Source organism: Oryzias melastigma, linkage group LG23, assembly GCF_002922805.2.
Source record: "Oryzias melastigma strain HK-1 linkage group LG23, ASM292280v2, whole genome shotgun sequence".
Taxonomy (NCBI): domain Eukaryota; kingdom Metazoa; phylum Chordata; class Actinopteri; order Beloniformes; family Adrianichthyidae; genus Oryzias; species Oryzias melastigma.
In genome coordinates this window covers 19,298,859-19,313,839 of record NC_050534.1, presented here as the reverse complement: position 1 = coordinate 19,313,839, position 14,981 = coordinate 19,298,859, and the positions used below count along the sequence as shown (strand labels likewise).

The window sequence follows — 14,981 nt, the reverse complement described above, 5'->3', positions numbered from 1 at the left end:
GGATAAAACTTTTTGAAACAGTGAAAATTGTATTTTTTTAAAATTAAAACCCAAAATTTTCTTGCAGTTTTCATGACTGGGTTTTAACATAATTGTTTTCAATATTCTTAAAAAATGTTTAAATAAAAAAAACAGAGAATTCTGCGATTATACTGTATTTTTTAACCCCTTTTAAGACAAAAAAATCCCCTTCAGGATTTCAGATATTTATGTAACAATGAAAACCGAATAAAAGACGAATCAGAATCAGAGTCTGTGTACTTTTACTACGGAAAATACTTTATTAATAATAAAAAGCAGGTGAGCCCGGCTTTACACAGGAGCAACAAGCAAAAAAACTTGATTCAAGCGACTTTTCTGACTGGTAACGTTAAGCTGCTGCAAAAACCTTCTTTCTCCAGGCTCGGGAAGAAGCGTTTGCAGGAGGAATCCACGGATCCGGAACGTTCTTCTCAAACGCTAAAAACAAACAAATCTGTAGGGATTTTTCTGGAAACTTTACACGTTAAAAACCCCAAACAGGTTCTAAAGCTGTGAATTTCATCGTCTACACATCCCAGACACGCTTAGATTTGTTTATTAAATAAAAATAATACACTTTTACGTTTAGGGATAAATATTTTTGGTAAATGCTGACAGAAAAAACAGAAATCTGAACTTTAACTTCCATTTAAGATGCTTTTTTTCTGCTGAAACCCCTAAAAAAATCATTTCTCAGCAGAGATATAAATAGTTTTCAGGACAACAAACATAAATAGAACTAAAATGAGCAAAGAGAAGTTTGTGAACAGAAAAGCTGTTAGCGAACGTCCACGGATGTTTGACCTGACGTGACCTTCCATCCGTCTGAACGCCGAAAAGAATTCAAATATAAAAAGAGATCATAAAAATACAACAAAAGCCCGTATCAAAAAACATAAACTGGAATGAAATGAGATTTCACAACAAATCAAAGGTTTCTATAAATACAGAAGTCGTCCTCTCACACAGCCGTTCCTTTTCTCGGGGAAACTCGCCACGTTTACGTTTGTCACGCGTGAAACCATCAGTGCAACTTGAGCGCAGAAGCGAGAGGCAGCCGGCGCCGCCGCGTCTGTCGTTCCAGTGTGTCGGGTGGAGCGGGCGTCGGCCCTCAGGACGTCTCGTTGACGGAGCGCTCCAGCTCGATCACTTTGCGGCTGCTGTCGTTGGCCCTCGACCTGGCGGGAAAGGGGAGGAGTCAGACTCTGATTGGCTGCGGCGGCGGCGGCGGCGGCTCGCTCCCGGCTGCTCACCTGTGCAGGTCCAGCAGCAGGTTTTTCTGCGTGGCGTTGTTGTTCCTAAAAGGCGGGTGCGTGTCCGGCTCCACCTCCAGCTTCTGCTGCTCGGAGCGCCGCCACGCCGCCATGACAACGGCGGTGGTGTCCTCCCACTGCTCGGGATATTCCCCGCCAAGGCCGAGCAGCTGAGGCGGCTCCTCCTCAAAAGTTGACAGCAGACTCCTGGACTTCACTGAAACCATGAACAGAGTTTCTGTTAGGGGGCGGGGCTTATCGGCTGAGGTCGGGGGAGGCAGGAAGCGGTTTGATTGTCTGGCGGGAGTGAGGAGGAGGTAATGAGGAGGTGGAGGAAGGTCTGCGTGGTGGGGGTGCTGCAGAGCTGCAGGTAGAATGAGGGTTCTATTGTGATTCTAATGGAGCTCCGAGTTCTCCTTCAGGAATGAATCACTGGATCCAAACAGCAGCTGGAGGCGGAACGCCGCAGGATTCTGAGGGAGCGACGGAGTGTGGCCTCAAAGTTTCTACGTTTTTATCAAGAATATCCATCCAACCGGACTTTAAACCAACTAATCATCCATCCATCATTTAATCATCTCATCCATCCATATATTCATCCATCATTTAAAACATCCATCCATCTGTTAAGTCATCATCCGTCTATTCATCCTTCTGTCCTTCATCCAACCATTCATTCATCCATCCATCTGTCCATCCATCCATCCATCCATCCATTCATCTATCCATCCATCCATCCAGCCGTCGGTCCATCCATCCGTCCATCAATCCATTCGTCCATCCAACCATCCAACCATCTAACCATCTATCCATCCATCCAGCCAGCCGTCGGTCCATCCATCCATCCGTCCGTCCGTCCATCCATCCATCCATCTATCCATTCGTCCAACCATCCATCCATCAATCCATCCATCCGTCCATTCGTCCATCCATCCATCCATCCATCCATTCGTCCATCCATCCATCCATCCAGCCGTCGGTCCATCCATCTGTCCATCAATCCATTCGTCCATCCAACCATCCAACCATCTAACCATCCATCCATCCATCTATCTATCCGTCCGTCCATCCGTCCGTCCGTCCATCCATCTATCCATTCGTCCATCCATCCATTCAATTCAATTCAATTCAATTCAATTCAATTTTATTTATATAGCCCAATATCACAAATTCAATTTGCCTCATTGGGCTTCATGCCTGTAGTTTTTACAGATGCACAGATGGAGTCATAAAATATGCACAATAGGTAAAAACTAAACAGACTATAAAGAACGGTCATCCCTGTCCTTAGACCCTCCCTCGCGGTAAGGAAAAACTCCTAAAAAAACCTGAGTCAGGAAAAAAAGAAGAAACCTTAGGGATTCCCACATGAGGGAGAGATCCCATCCCAGGACGGACAGGCGATACCAGAACGGTTAAAGAAAAGTTAGCTGCTAAAACTGCATATATGAGTAGAGTTCATTCATATAGAGCTGAGGGACGAGTGATGATTAAGTCCATAGTCCAGATGAAACAGATCCATCCATCCATCCATTCGTCCATCCATCCATCCATCCGTCCATCTATCCATCCATCCGTCCATCCATCCGTCCATCCATCCATCCATCCATCCGTCCGTCCGTCCGTCCGTCCGTCCGTCCGTCCATCCATCCATCCGTTCATCCATCCATCCGTCCGTCCGTCCGTCCGTCCGTCCATCCATCCATCCGTTCATCCATCCATCCATCCGTCCGTCCATCCGTCCATCCATCTGTCCATCCGTTCATCCATCCGTCCATCCATCCATCCATCCATCCATCCATCCATCCACCCATCTGTCCATCCGTCCATTCCTCCATCCAGTTTTAAGTTACATTTATTTACATTTACTTAAGGAATAAACTTTATAAAATGTTTTTCAAAGTGAAATTCTTTATTTAAAATAATAATAATAAAAATGGTGAATAAAGCAGAAAAGATGAGAAAAATAATCTGAAATTTAAGTTCAAGATTTCCTAACAGGAACAGAACAGAATCTTCTGGACTTCCTGATGGACTAAAGCCTGACCTGTGGCGGTGTAGGACTCCATCTGTTTGGAGGCCATTCCCGTTTCCGTGATGCTTGAACACGGAGTCAGACCACTCGGACAAAAGCTTCCCAGAAACAGAGCGAAGCACAGCACCACCACCTGCAGGGAGGAGGAAGGGTGTGGTCAGGATAATGGCTCACGGAGCCGCCCACGACTGCTGATGTCCCTGAACGTACCATCAGGCAGGAGGAGGTCTGGGTGCCGGCCACCCGGCAGGATTTGGGGAGTTTTCCTGTCACCATGGCCTGGAGAGACTGCAGCTGCTGCAGCAGAGACCTGCAGGGGTGAAACAGAAATGGAAGAAATCACAGTTCTGATTCTCCTCAGTCATTCTCTGGAAAAGAAGCTAGAAATGTGGAAATTACATAGAAGAAAAACCAAAAATCTTACTTGTTTGTGCTCTCCAGAGTCTCCACTTTCCTGCGCAGCTCACTGTTTTCATTGGAGCAGTTCTCCACCCTGTGGTCAGACACGGTACTGCACAATGAGCGCCTTCATCTTTTTAAACACGTTTCATTGTGGAATATTTTAATTAAATTAACATTAAAGTGTTTTTTATGATGTTTTAATCTCCTACTTTGGTGCTTAATTAGTTTTTAGGCTTTTCTGACTCAATTTTAACATTTTTTTTACACAACAAACAAGCAAATGACATAAAAAAGATAATTAAAAAACTGCTCTGGGTAGAAATGTTCCTTTCTTTTCTGTTTTTAAACATTTTGGTTTCATTTAAATCATTAGGAGACACAAAGAAGCAGACCTACTTTTTCTCAAGAGCATCCATGTACTCCTTTTTCTTCCGGCGACTCTCCTGAGCTGAAATCTGAAAAGAGTTTTAGATGGGGAAAAAATGTCAAATATTTGCTTTTACATATAAATTTAAATCACAGACTTTCATAGATTTACCTAAATTAAAGACAAGCTAATTATTAAACCACTGAGAGCAACTGGTGTAAACTTTCTGGATTTTAATCCATAGTTTTTCAGGATTCAAATCATTACAGTTGAAGCTGCGAGTTACGCACCAACCCTCGCCCTCATTGGCTGCTACATGCCCCTCCCCCTCTACCAACCGGGTCAGAGCTGCATGTGACAAATTCATGGGGAAAAAAAAACTATTTTCAACATGGTGGCTTTTCTGTTAAATTTATCTCCATAGCAACAATTGAATTGTTTGGTCGCCTGGGGTTGACGAACAATTCTATGTAATTTTTGGAAGAATTGGCTAAATTAATGTTTTTAATTTCCTTAGCAACAGAGGTTTTTTGTTAACCATGGCCTGTAGCCATCCCATAATAACTTTAAAACTTCTGTTGAATATTCACAAAATGTATATTTTAATTTAATTAGTGTACTTTAAAACTACAGATTTTTTAGTCCCAAAGAAAATTTTGGCCATTTTTTTTTTTTTTTTTTTTTGACGGCTTCTCATGCTGTGATGTCATTGTGTTTTTTTGGGTTGGGGGATTCACAAATTAAATGTTCACTGGGTACTTACTTACTGGGTCCTCAGTTTCTGAGTAGAGTTGGAAGGAAAAATTGATTCTGTGATATGTCATAGTATTTAATTTGGCAATAATTATTGCCAAATGAAATATGATTTAATACCCTGACAAGACAATATTTTATTAAAGAGCAACCAAACCCTAAATCAACTTTTTTGTCTTTTGATTTATGGGACTTTAAAAGTGCTGTCTGTTGGTCATTGCCAATTTTTTGACCAAATGAAAAAAACTTGTTTAATTCTTGAACATATAGTCAAAAACCGTCGTTGTGCTGCCCCCTACAGGTTGAATCGAGGTATTACAGTTGAATTTTGTGATTGGTCAAACCGTTTTAAGTCCCACATCATTTCAGAAGTCCCACATGATGATCTGTAGCTCCAGTAATGATAACAGTCTTGGGATATATTGTGTTATGTATCGATATGAGACGTTATTGCAATACCAAGAAGTATTATCACCAGATTCTTGCCAATACCCTTATTTCTAAGAATTGTGAAAACAATCTGGAGCAGATGAAACCTTTGAATGCATATCATCTGTGAGGCTCCCACCTTGTTCTTGATCTTTCTGCGGATCTTCTTCAGAGCCTTCTCCTCCGCTTTGGTCAGCGGCAGTTTGGTTGGAACCGGGTAACCTTCTGCCACCAGCGTGCGGCGCTCCTCCTCAGTCAGGATGAGCGGTCCTGATCCCTGCAGCTTCTGCAGAAAAGAAGCAAACTGTTTGATCGCGGTTGATAAATATTTATTTGTCACTTAAGTTGGGTTTGTTTAGGTTTTCTAGTGACGTTTGACTCTTCCTTTGGAAAAAAATGAAAATTCAAGAGCAGATCTGCATCTTTCTGTTCCTGCAGCGGCAGTTTTTGACTTTGATTCTGTCAACGCAAAATCAAAGATGAAGCAAGATGAGGCAAAAAAACGTTTGTGGTGCAATTGCAAAAATATTTTTGAAAGCAAAAAAAAAAAAAGTTATCAGTTTTTAATAGCAAAAAAAAAATACCAATTGAAAAAGATATTTTAAAAGAAAAAAAAAGTTTACAATAGCAAAAATATTTTTGAATGCAAAAACAATTTTGCAATTGCATAAAAATCATTTTTGAAAGCAAAAAAACTCTTTATAAACAAATATTAAATATTTTTATGAGCAAATTATGAATATTTATTCTTAACACTTTACATTTTGTTTGCAATTGAATACATTTTGATCTGTAAACTGTGACTTTTGCCTGCAATGTGGTGGCACAAACATCACTTTATAGTTGAGCGCTTACGTGAGGAGCGGTGAGGAGTGGGGAGTTGGACAGGGAGGACGCAGCCCGCGGCGAGGCCTTCATGCTGGACTGACATGGAGGAGGGCTGGTGGGGGAGGTGGGGCAGGACAGGCCGGGCGGGGCGTGGACGGGACTCTGGCTGCCCTCGGAGTCACTGCCGTGGGAGCTGGGCGGGGTGGGAGGCATCTGCAGGGACTCCAGGCCTGAAGTGAACAATTGGAGGATTAAAATGGTGGAATATGACAGAATGTATTAAAATAATCTATGAAGATTAGATTGAATTTGGTTTAGAAGTGGATAACTAGTGGTTGTTTCACTAAGTGACCAGCAGAGGTCCTCCTTGCTTTTAAAAAAGACTGCAGTAAAAATGAGACAAATCAAACCTTTGTGTGACAGATTGAGGAACTGATCCACTTCATGAGGTTCCAGCTTAATCTGAGGGATTACGTTCTCCTCCTTCACCTGCAAACAGACGGAATTATGAAGCAAACATCTCCACCCGGAATCTCCACGTCTCCCTGACCTCCTTCCCACCTTGACGCCTTTGCTCTGACTGCTGGTGCTGACTGGTGTCGGAGGTGAGGCGGCAGGTGAAGCTGCGGGGCCCTCAGGGGGCGGGGGCCCCTCGCCAGGGGCTAGAGAGAGGGCGAGGGCGGGGAGCAGGGAGGGAGCCTCACACAGGAGGCTCTCGATGGCCTCCTCCTGCTCCATGGCCCAGTCGGTCGGATCTCCGTCAGACTCTGCAGCGGAAAAATTGGAAAGACTTTCACTTCACACATTCTGATTAAAACGAGCTTTTATACGTCTTTTCTGATCAATTTGATCACATTTGTGAGATCATTTTGACATTTTAAAGGAGCTTTTTAAATTAAAAGCCAATAAAATGATTTTTTTTTTATTAGTTGAGGAATTTAAATTTAAATCAGAGATTTGATTAATTTTTTATGCAAAATATTTCACTTTAAATATTCTTTATGTTATTAATGCAACTTTAAGAAGGAAAATCAGAAAAAGATTCTAATTAATTGACAGATTTTCTTCAAAAGTCATCAGCAGGTTATAGATTAGACCTCTGGGGGCGGAGTCTCACCTGCGTCGCTGCCTTGCTCTCCGGTCAGGTGCGACAGCGGCGACTGGGGCCGGCTGTCGCCGCACAGCGAGTAGCTGTGCTCGGCGGTGATGTGGGGGGGCTGGGGGGAGCTGGGGGACAGGTCGCCTCCGTCTTCCCCCTCCATGGCTTCCACTCCGCCCCTGACCCCGGACAGGAAGGGGTCGCTGAGGAGCTGGCCCAGCAAAGCATCCTGGGAGAGGTCGTCCAGGAGCTCGGAGAAATGCTAAAGGAAAAAAGGAGAAGGTCGGACGGGTGTTCAAAATTGAAAACCTTAACCCCCCAAAAACATACATAAAAACACTAATAAACAAAAAAATATATACAATTAAAATAAGTTTGTTAGACAACCAGTTAGTCAGGTAATGTTGTCAAATTATTGCATTAATTATGATTAATTCATTACAGATATTTTAGCACATTTTTTTTTTAATTGCAGTAATTTCTTGCTTCTGTGAGTGATAATGCACAACTGGAGGAGCATTATCCTGCTCATACTGTGATCATTTATAGAAAAAATAAATAATCAATTATTTAAACTTTAGTCAGTTATATTTTTACATCTTTTTTAATATAATTTATTACTTTTGGAGGTTTTTAATTGGAGCACTCTGGATCGGGTGTAGTTTTTAAAATTGAGGTTAAAAAACAAAAAAATAAAAGGTGTAAAAATAAAGACGAAAACATGTTATAATAAAAAAAACTTTTACTGTGACACTATGTAGAAAACTTAAATACAATTCCTAAAAATAAGTATTTTCAGAGCAATTATAAGGTTAAATGTTTCAGATTAAAATCAATACTAATTACAGATCACGATTAATTAATCGCACAAAAAAAATTATTTGCAGCACTAATATTGAGATACACGCATAAAAACGAATATAAAACACACATAGATCAGACAAGGAGGAGCAGGGAATGAACATAATTCAATGTGGACGTGTTTGTTGTGATAGGAACCAGTTTTTTAAGGTTTTTTTTTCAACAGACTGTATGTGTTGAGTTCTCTAATAACATGAGGAACAGAGTTCCATACTTGTTACAGAGAAGGTGCTCTGACTGGAAGACACTTCTCCATAGAAGAACTAAGAACGTCTCGTCTCTCTTTGGATCTTATTTTAACAAACTTTCCAGCTGTAAAACATCAGCAAAGATATTTTTTACAGTTTTATTTTGCAGCCCAATGAGGCAAATCTCTTTGTGATTTTGGGCTATATAAATAAAATTGAATTGAATTGAATTGAATTTATTTTAGAAAAGAAAATTGCAACTGTTTTCTCTTGATTGTGCCAACCAATGAGTTGTATATCACTAGAGGGGCCAAGCTAGCTTGTTGTAAGCAAATTTGGACGCCATATTGGAATGGTATAGATGCCTGTTTATTAGTGTGTTACAATTGTACAAATAGAGCTGGAAAAACTAGAATGTGACTTTTCACTAGTAAATTACTCATGTCAGCTGATAAAGGAGACCTTCAAGAAAACATTTTAATGAGATCTGAGTGAGTTTACTCTCAATAATGAACGTTTAGACTGATCTTGGTGTCTTTTCAAAGTCAATGACAGCTTTAGACTTCACACTATTTCCACGTTTTCTGGCAGAACCACCGATCTTTATGTTTTATGGAGGATGATCGTGGTGTTTGTATGTGTGTTGGACCTCAGATCAGACCAGAAGACCCGCTGGTAAGCAGATTACTAAGTGGAGAAAAATAAACTAACTGGGATTTACTCGGTTGTGAAGAGGGAGGAGCCAGCACTGAATCTCCGTCTGGTGGGCGGGACATGTGTCGTATGAAGGACCGCCTGCCTGCTGTCACTTTTATGGTCATTTTAATGTGTCTGATAAGAAATGTTTCATTGTTTTTATACCATTCCAGTATGGCGTCGCTCTTTAAGTATCTTGGACAGTAGTAAAAGCCTGCATGCCATCTCCAGTGATATTAAGCTCTACAGTTCCAATAACTAATTGTTTCAGTGAGATTCTCAGCTACTTTAGACGTATCATTGGCATGTGCACATAAATGACAGTGTCATCAGCGTACATACGTATCAGAAAAACGCCACAAGAACATTTCAACTGATTTCAGAGGTTAATCAACAGATATTAGTCAACTAGTTGAACCTGTTTTTACTGAAGAAGAAACAAACTATTAAAAAAAGCTCAAAAAATGTATTTGTTAAATTATTAATCCTTACAAGTAGATTAGATGATTTTAAATCACAAAAAATGGAAAAAGTCGAAGTTTAAAGATGGGAAGAACACCTCTTGGCTTTCCTAAATGTTATTTTCCCATGATTCTGTGCATGAATGAGCCAACGAGGAGAAAGTGAAACGAGGAAACGAGGACGTCTGAACGTGAGGCGTGCGGCTCTGATTACTTTCCTGCTGACCTCTGCACTCGTACTGCTGCATGTGGCGTGTATGTTTGTGCGCGACATAAACACAAGGAGCGCACCACCCATCAAATAAGAAGGGAGAGGACAAATATTTACACATTTAGCAACCAGAGGATCGTTTTTTTTTTCTTGCTTCCAGGATGAAGATGCTGTCATCCAACGCTCCTCCTGGTAAATATTTCAGGGTGTTGCACACGTGTGACAGAAAGCGAACGCACACAAAAGCACGGCCCATCGCGCTCCGGGCAAACATTTACTGTACTCTACCTCTGAAGGGCGTCTCCTAGCAACGACATTTAAGAGAGCCACACAGGAAAAAGGATTCTGTTAGGATGACGAAGCACCAAAAGCATCATGGGTAACTTTAAGTTTAAGCGGAACAACACTTGTTTCAGAACCTATTTAATGATAAAGAGCTCAAATCAATCAATCAATTAACCATGATGAGCTAACGAGCTTCCTGTCAGCCCAAGGCCGCATGGGAGAGATACAGTCCTCGGACGGGCGTTCCTCGCCAAACACGATCCTCACAGGAACCCCTTTGTCCCCGCAGACCATGAGAGGGCGGTGACATTTGGGTCCGGCTGAAACCCACACCCTCCAGCTGGGAAACAGAACCAAAAGGGCGGGAGCAACAAACGGCGAGGAACAAACAGGCTATTCTCACTCTCCTCAGAAACAACGGAGACTCAAAGGTTTGAGATGAAGTCTGGAGGCGGAGTGAGAACCAGACGGATTATCACTCAATCTCGCTCAGAAGAGGATGTTAAATCTTCAAGAAACCATGATGGAGCCAGAACTCTGGATTCAGAAAACACACGTGTAAAGAACTCAAGTTTGACAAAGACTCATCCTGACGCACCAAGAATGTGAATTTGTGAGACAAAAAAAAAACCAAAAAAACAAAAAATGTATTGTGATCGGGATATACGAACATCGCAAAAGACAGCGAAAACTGCGATAAATGGTTCATTTAAATGTTAACACGTTAACATGGCAACATGAAATATTTAACCAATCAAAATGAGCCCTTTATGCATTTGATCAATCAGACAGACCCCCTTCGTGCTGTTGACCAATCAGAACTCTTGTTTCGTTGAGCAATCACAATCACCCCTTTCAGTCGCTGCCTAATCAGATGGACCCTTCTGTGTTGTTGACCAATCAGATGAACATCTTCATGTCATTGACCAATCAGATGGACCTCTTCATGTCATTGACCAATCAGATGGACCTCTTCATGGTGTTGACCAATCAGATGGACCTCTTTATGGTGTTGACCAATCAGATGGACCCTTAGTGTCGTTGACCAATCAGATGAACATCTTCATGTCATTGACCAATCAGATGGACCTCTTCATGGTGTTGACCAATCAGATGGACCTCTTCATGATGTTGACCAATCAGATGGACCTCTTTATGGTGTTGACCAATCAGATGGACCCTTGGTGTCGTTGACCAATCAGATGGACCTCTTCCTGGTGTTGACCAATCAGATGGATCTCTTTATGGTGTTGACCAATAAGACAGGCCCCTTTGTCATTGACGAGATGGCCCCCTTTATGTCCATTACCAATCAGATGGCCCCCTTTATGTCCATTACCAATCAGATGGCCCCCTTTATGTCCATTACCAATCAGATGGCCCAGTTGTGTCATTGACCAATCAGATGGAGCCCTTTCATGTCCGCCTCCCAAGTACATTTTTTTCTACACAAGAATGCTGTTTTTTGGCCCTTGTAACTTGTCATTTTGTCTCAGATAAACAGATACAAATTCTGAATATTGACATTTTAACTAAAGTAATACGCTATATTACTTAGAGTTGAAGCTGCAAAAGGTCTACAACAACATCCTATTGATCCCTAATGGATAAGGAATGGGACAGGGCGTCAGTTCATATGTGAGTCAAGGGAGGTGAGCCAATACTTAAAGTAATATAGTGTATACATGGGTTCATCCAGCAGGAAGGTCTGCTTCTCCTTTTCCCTCAGAAGCCTGTTTTTATCCTCCGTTCTTGTTGGTTTTGAAAGAACAAAAGAGGAACCGCACAACCAAGTTTTTACGCTGATGCGTCTGCAGGCCGTCAGTGCAGACGATCAAAGGAAGTGTGTGAGAGAATGAGTCTGCAGGTTTAAACAGACACCGTCATTACCGGTCTGTGTGAGACCGCACACACTCCAATGTGCTGAAGGAGGAACGGCGACGGCTTCACTGTGACACTCCACGCATGATTAAAAAAAAAACTGTCTCATGTCTCAGCAGCTTGTTATCAAAGAGACTAAATAATTACAGGTTCATTTGTGGTTTTATGAAGACACTTCCTGAAGTTCTAACGAATATATTTGGAGAAAATGTTTAAAAGGTTTGGAATAATTCAGCTTTTATTTGCTATACAGGTTATTCTTGTTGTTTTGCTCTTGGACCTACGTTTTGCTGAAGTGTAGAAGGTGTTTCTGGGTAAGTATGAATTTTGGAGCTATTGACTGTGTATGAGCACTGGACTGAGTGACCCCTCCCCCCTGGCGTTCCAAACAGGAAGTACCCACTGGTTCCAAGAAGCCAAAATCCCATATATCTTGTTGACAAATCCTCATTTTTTTATGTTTTTTTCAGTATTGCAAGTTTAAAACTGACCAATCACACGCTTCAATAAAAGTAGGCGGTGCCTGCTGGCCCCAAACATTCAAAACGTTTGATTGACAGATTTTCAAGTGTTTCTAATGAGCCCACTCCTAATTGGCAAGGGTGGTTGCCATAGAAACTCAAACCAATCACTGCTTGCTAATGATGTCTGGCTCCAACATGGTGGCGGCCACATTGCGAAAAAAATGGTGATTTAATTTGGTTGGATCGGAGATGATGTCACACTTATTCGGTCCAGTACTTTGATATTGTGGCATTTTGCCGAGAACAACAACCACCAAAAACGGGACACTATCGCAAAAATTAGTATAATTTTTACTGTTATTGAACAGTTCAAACCAAAATTAGTGTTTCCTAATATAACTGGATCAAATATAAATAAATAAAAGTAAATATGATCATCTATAAATTACATGCAAATATTCAGCTCAGTTCTCCATGTCTGTTCCTAAGTAAACCTGGATGCAGTTCTTCAAATGACCACTGGAGGCAGAAGAGTCCAACAGCAATAATATGGAGTCAAAAAACATTTCTTCTACTTTTTTATGAAATCATGACCCCAGTGAAGAAGGAGGATTTTATATTTTGGATGTTTTGATCTTATTAAAGCTCGAACTTGTTTTTTTAGGCGCTTGGGGGGTGGAGTCAAAAAAAAAAAAAAAAACGCAGCCCCGCCCACTCGCACTTTTTGTTGACAAAGGTGAAGGTGGGTGTATTCTGCATTCAGAAACTCTAAAAGAAAAATCAGAAAATGTATTTTTACCATTGACTGTATATAAGAACTGATTTTTACTGTTATTAGAGCTGGAAGTTTTCCCAACAGCGCCACCTGCTGTTCTGGAAGACTTTGGAACAACTCTAGACTCATTAATGTATAATGTTTTTCTTGTATCTACAGGAATACACTTTTTTTAAATTCACAAGATACTCTAGTCAATCAGAACACTTTGAAGAAAAAAGAAGGAAATAATAGATCTACCATTAACCTTCAAAATAAAAGCCTCGGCAGCCGTCGGAAAAGGACGGTGAGTAAGTGAAGTCTCCTGGAGTGCAGATGCTGCATCTGTTTTAACCTTTAGCTGCCAAACTTTAGCAGACTGAGGAAAATACGATGATGTAATACTTTCCTCTCCCTAAAGCTAAACCAGATGTTTAAAATAAAAAAAATCAATAGAGGGGTTCCAAAGTCAATTCCCTGGATTGTGTGTGTGTGTGTACCTTGCCCTGAAATCCTCCATGTGTACTTTTATTTTTGATGACACAACAGTACACACTTATAAAGTAAACATACACGTGAATTCCTATCTGGACGCTATGAGTCACGGGCTGGATTTGGATATGGGTCTTTACCTTAAACTGCTGCAGGTCAGCGGCACGTGTCCACTTATCGGTGGACGCACGGCGAGGAAGCCTTCCTGAGCGTTTGAGGCGTTATCTGACAGCGAGACCTTCTGTCCTGCAGCTGCTTTGGTATCAGCAGAAGCCGCAGAGAAGCCTGAGTGTGCACATTTACCGACTTCTGCTAAGATAAACCTGAAATTACAGTTATTTATTGCGAAATAGGGGAAAGATTTGCAGAAATGTCTAAACTAAAACTGGACTTTCTGCGTCAGGCAAGTCCAGGAAAAGTAGGGCAATGACTATGTAAACAAAACAAGTCTAATCCTGGAATTCACACAGTTAGAGTTACACTCCAATCATATTTTGATCTATTTACAAAGTGTTCCCAGGGTTTTTATTTCATTTTTATGCAAAATATGTCATTTTCTAGGGCCTAGTTTCTGCAAGAGTTAATTAGAAATTCACCAAAACGTTGTGGTGGAGCAACCCCGCCCCCCTTCCCTTACCCACTGCTGAGAGCTCTCTGTTTAATTATGAATTATTTTTTCATCTGCTCCTGATTTACAACAATATGAGTAAAGAAGTACACAGAAATGTAATTTTAAGCCTAATGTATGTGATCCACTATCAAAAAAATGCCACAAGAACATCCAAAAAACACCAAAAACACCAGTTTTCATCAGAAATTGGAACGATTGTGCTGCGTCAGGGTGATAAAATAGGTCTTATTAATACGTTTTTAAGTCAGTTAGTTGTAATCTTATTTTAAGTGACTAATTTATGGCATTTTTATTTATGTGTTGTCATTTTTGACTTTTTGTAGGCTCCTCTAAAAGGAAGTCATCAAGAATCCATTAAATTGCTTTGAATGTCTTACAGAAACCACATCTTTTCATGGTAAATACTTGTATTTAAATACACCCAGAGGCAGTTTAATTTTACAAAATAAAAGTCCTGTGGTTTAAGGATGAGCTGCTGCTTGGGCTTTGCCCAAACAGAACGACCCTCTTAAGAGGCGGAGCTTAAAAACATAAATAAAGCACTTTTACCAGAAGTGAACAATTTCTTTGGAAAATCTGGAAAAAACATTAATATTCAAGTCTTACTGGATAGAAAAGATTCTAGTTCCCTCTGATGTCAAACTGCTAAGAAAACAGCTTTTCATAGCCGCTCTGGGAACCCTGAACGCTCGCCAGCCTTCAGATAAGCGTGATGGCGAGCAGGGCTACAAGCGACTTATCGCCCACGGTAACGGCCCTGAGCTGCAGGCTCCGCTTCAGCGGCGAAACGCCAGAACCCAGACGTTCTGACCTTGTAGGGCTTCTGCCGTCTGGGTTTTATCTGCAGGAGCTGCAGGCGACAGCATGCAT

General features: G+C 41.2%; 1 protein-coding gene across 2 annotated transcripts in view; it reads right to left on the bottom strand.

Moving 5' to 3' along the window:
• Window positions 1–246: 246 nt before the first annotated feature.
• Window positions 247–14,981, bottom strand: part of creb3l2 (cAMP responsive element binding protein 3-like 2) — a 28,480-nt gene continuing 13,745 nt past the window's right edge. For both annotated transcript variants that reach the window (XM_024291427.2, XM_036210332.1), the window contains exons 2-12: window positions 7,206–7,449; window positions 6,650–6,855; window positions 6,499–6,577; window positions 6,116–6,318; window positions 5,400–5,546; window positions 4,108–4,166; window positions 3,734–3,802; window positions 3,520–3,619; window positions 3,322–3,442; window positions 1,275–1,491; window positions 247–1,199 (exon numbers count right to left, since the gene is read on the bottom strand). In XM_024291427.2, the coding sequence (XP_024147195.1) occupies window positions 1,133–1,199; window positions 1,275–1,491; window positions 3,322–3,442; window positions 3,520–3,619; window positions 3,734–3,802; window positions 4,108–4,166; window positions 5,400–5,546; window positions 6,116–6,318; window positions 6,499–6,577; window positions 6,650–6,855; window positions 7,206–7,449 (1,512 nt within the window). In that variant the 3' untranslated portion in view covers window positions 247–1,132. The remainder of the gene's footprint in view (window positions 1,200–1,274; window positions 1,492–3,321; window positions 3,443–3,519; window positions 3,620–3,733; window positions 3,803–4,107; window positions 4,167–5,399; window positions 5,547–6,115; window positions 6,319–6,498; window positions 6,578–6,649; window positions 6,856–7,205; window positions 7,450–14,981) is intronic.